The sequence below is a fragment of the Cebus imitator genome, unplaced genomic scaffold, assembly GCF_001604975.1.
Source record: "Cebus imitator isolate Cc_AM_T3 unplaced genomic scaffold, Cebus_imitator-1.0 Scaffold111, whole genome shotgun sequence".
Lineage (NCBI taxonomy): Eukaryota > Metazoa > Chordata > Mammalia > Primates > Cebidae > Cebus > Cebus imitator.
The window spans coordinates 2,367,944-2,370,413 of NW_016107426.1; the positions used below are offsets into that span (position 1 = coordinate 2,367,944).

The 2,470-nt window shown below is 46.3% G+C and overlaps 1 protein-coding gene across 1 annotated transcript in view; it reads right to left on the minus strand.

Moving 5' to 3' along the window:
* LIPH (lipase H) overlaps window positions 1-2,470 on the minus strand; it is a 50,064-nt gene that overhangs the window by 35,883 nt on the left and 11,711 nt on the right. Inside the window, exon 2 of the mRNA XM_017538393.2 lies at window positions 990-1,357. Coding sequence (XP_017393882.1) covers window positions 990-1,357 — 368 coding nt within the window. The remainder of the gene's footprint in view (window positions 1-989; window positions 1,358-2,470) is intronic.

Here is a 2,470-nt window from a genome sequence, read left to right on the forward strand (position 1 = left end):
GGAGGCTGAGGCAGGAGAATTGCCTGAACCCAGGAGGCGGAGGTTGCGATGAGCCGAGATCGTGCCATTGCACTCCAGCCTGGGTAACAAGAGCAAAACTCCGTCTCAAAAAAAAAAAAAAAGTCGGCCCAACTCCAAATCCGTGTTTTAATCTTTATGCCATGGTGTCTCCAGTCATGCCTGTGCTAGAAAACAGGCCAAGGTGTCTTTGGAACCTTCCAGATGGGGGAGAGGGGCAACAGCACATTTTTACTAACTCCCTTATCTTCATACTGGCTCAGTTAATGCAGTCACCAATGAAAGAAATTGGGGTGAAGGTGGAACAGTCTGTCCACAGGCTGCTGGGACAGCTTGTCATGAGCCATTTTAATACTCACCTTCCCAGGGCTGGGCTTAGTGGAAAGCTCGTGTAACTCACGTCACCCCAGCCACGAAACGGCCACCAGGCCCAACGCTCCCTGAAATTGTCCTGATTTCATGTTACTTTTTTGTCGTTGTTAAAAGGGGTGATTCGTGAGATAGATCACTAAGTAAAATTTAAGGTTGAATGTTTGCAAATCTTCTAAAAACATAAATCATCTCATCAGACCATGTTTTGGATAAGCTGGAACTTCTAGCAAAAGGAACATGTTAGACATTGAGGAAGCTCTCGGCATTTAAACCAAGAAACCCCTAGACAGAACCTCTCCCACACATAAGACACCTTTATGTGAGCTGGAAAAAGATGCCGTCTCTCAAGACACTTTGCTGTCATCTGCTGGAAATTTATCCTAATAAATAGATAAATCTACAATGTCACAATGAGAAGAGTGCACAGCCTGCACAAACATACCTATGAGCCTCTCATCCCACCTTCCCGGGGCTTATTCACATTTGCAGAATGTTGCAAAATAGGCCCCTTGTTCACTGTAGCTATCTCTTGGCTTTATGCCTCCAGATAATGGGTCAGTTTCAACTTGGCCCCGAATCATCTAAGAGAATTCTCTTACCAACATCTGGTCAATGAATTCCTTCAAGACGGTGGCTACTTTTCTGGTCTTACTAGAGGCATGGTTGTACATTACAGTTGTAGCTCCTCGATTCCAATCCACAACAACTACGTTCATGTCTTCTACAGAGAGCAAAGCCTTTACTAAGTCCTCCATCCAAACAGGAGGGGAGCCTGTTGGCCTGAATCCATGGACAATGAAGGTGGTTTTCTTGGTCACATTCAAGTTCTCAAAGGCTGAGGAGTTGATGGTCTGTGCGCAAGTCACGTTTCTCCTTGTGTAGAGCATCAGCCTCACATTCAGTCCCGTACCAACTAATGCACTGTGAAAGCTCAGCCTGGTGAATGAAGGACATGTTTCTCCTGTGTCTGAAAATAAAAATTAGATGGCATCACGACAGGTCTTTCCTTAGTTGGGCATCAAGCAAGAGTGCTATCCTAGGCCATGTGCACTGGCTCATGCCTGTAATCCCAGCACTTTGGGAGGCCGAGGTGGGCGGATCACCTGAGGTCAAGAGTTCAAGACCAGCCTGGCCAACATGGTGAAACCATATACAAAAATTAGCTGGGTGTGGTAGCAGGCGCCTGTAATCCCAGCTACTTGGGAGGCTGAGGCAGGAGAATTGCTTGGAATTGCTTGAATCTGGGAGGCAGAGATTGCAGTGAGCTGAGACTGTGCCATTGCACTCTAGCCTGGGCAACACGGTGAGACTCCATCTCAAAAAAAAAAAAAAAATGCTGTCCTATATTTATAGGAGTTCTTTTTATGTTCCTGATAGGACCTGTCTAAGGGCTGGATCCAGTTGAATGAAGTTGCAAAATCATATATACATATTTTGAGACAGGTTTTCACTCTCACCCAGGCTGGAGTGCAGTGGCTTAATATCAGCTCACTATAACCTCCACTTCCCAGGCTCAAGCAATTCTCCCACCTCAGCCTCCCTGAGTAGCTAGCTGGGACTATAGGCACACGCCATCATGCCTGGCCAGTCTTTTTATTTTTTGGTAGAGACGGGGTTTCACCATATTGGCCGGACCTCGTGATCCACCCTCCTCGGCCTCCCACAGTGTGATTTTTATTGTTACTTCACAATTAGTGAAATTTGTTCCCGGAAAACACCACCTGTAGGAGTTCTGCTTTCATGAAGTTAAAGACACTTATTTAGGACTAAACACTTGCCTATTTATTCATTTATTTATTTGAGACAGAGTCTCACTCTGTCACCCAGGCTATAGTGCACGGGTGTAATCTCGACTCACTGCAAACTCCGCCTCCGGGATTCAAATGATTCTCCTGCCTCAGCCTCCCAAGTAGCTGAAATTGCAGGCACCCGCCACCATGCCTGGCTAATTTTTGTATTTTTAGTAGAGACAGAGTTTTGTCATGTTGGCCAAGATGGTCGTGAACTCCTGACCTCAGGTGATCCACTCACCTCAGCCTCCCAGAGTGCTGGGATTACAGGTGTGACCTATCATGCCCAG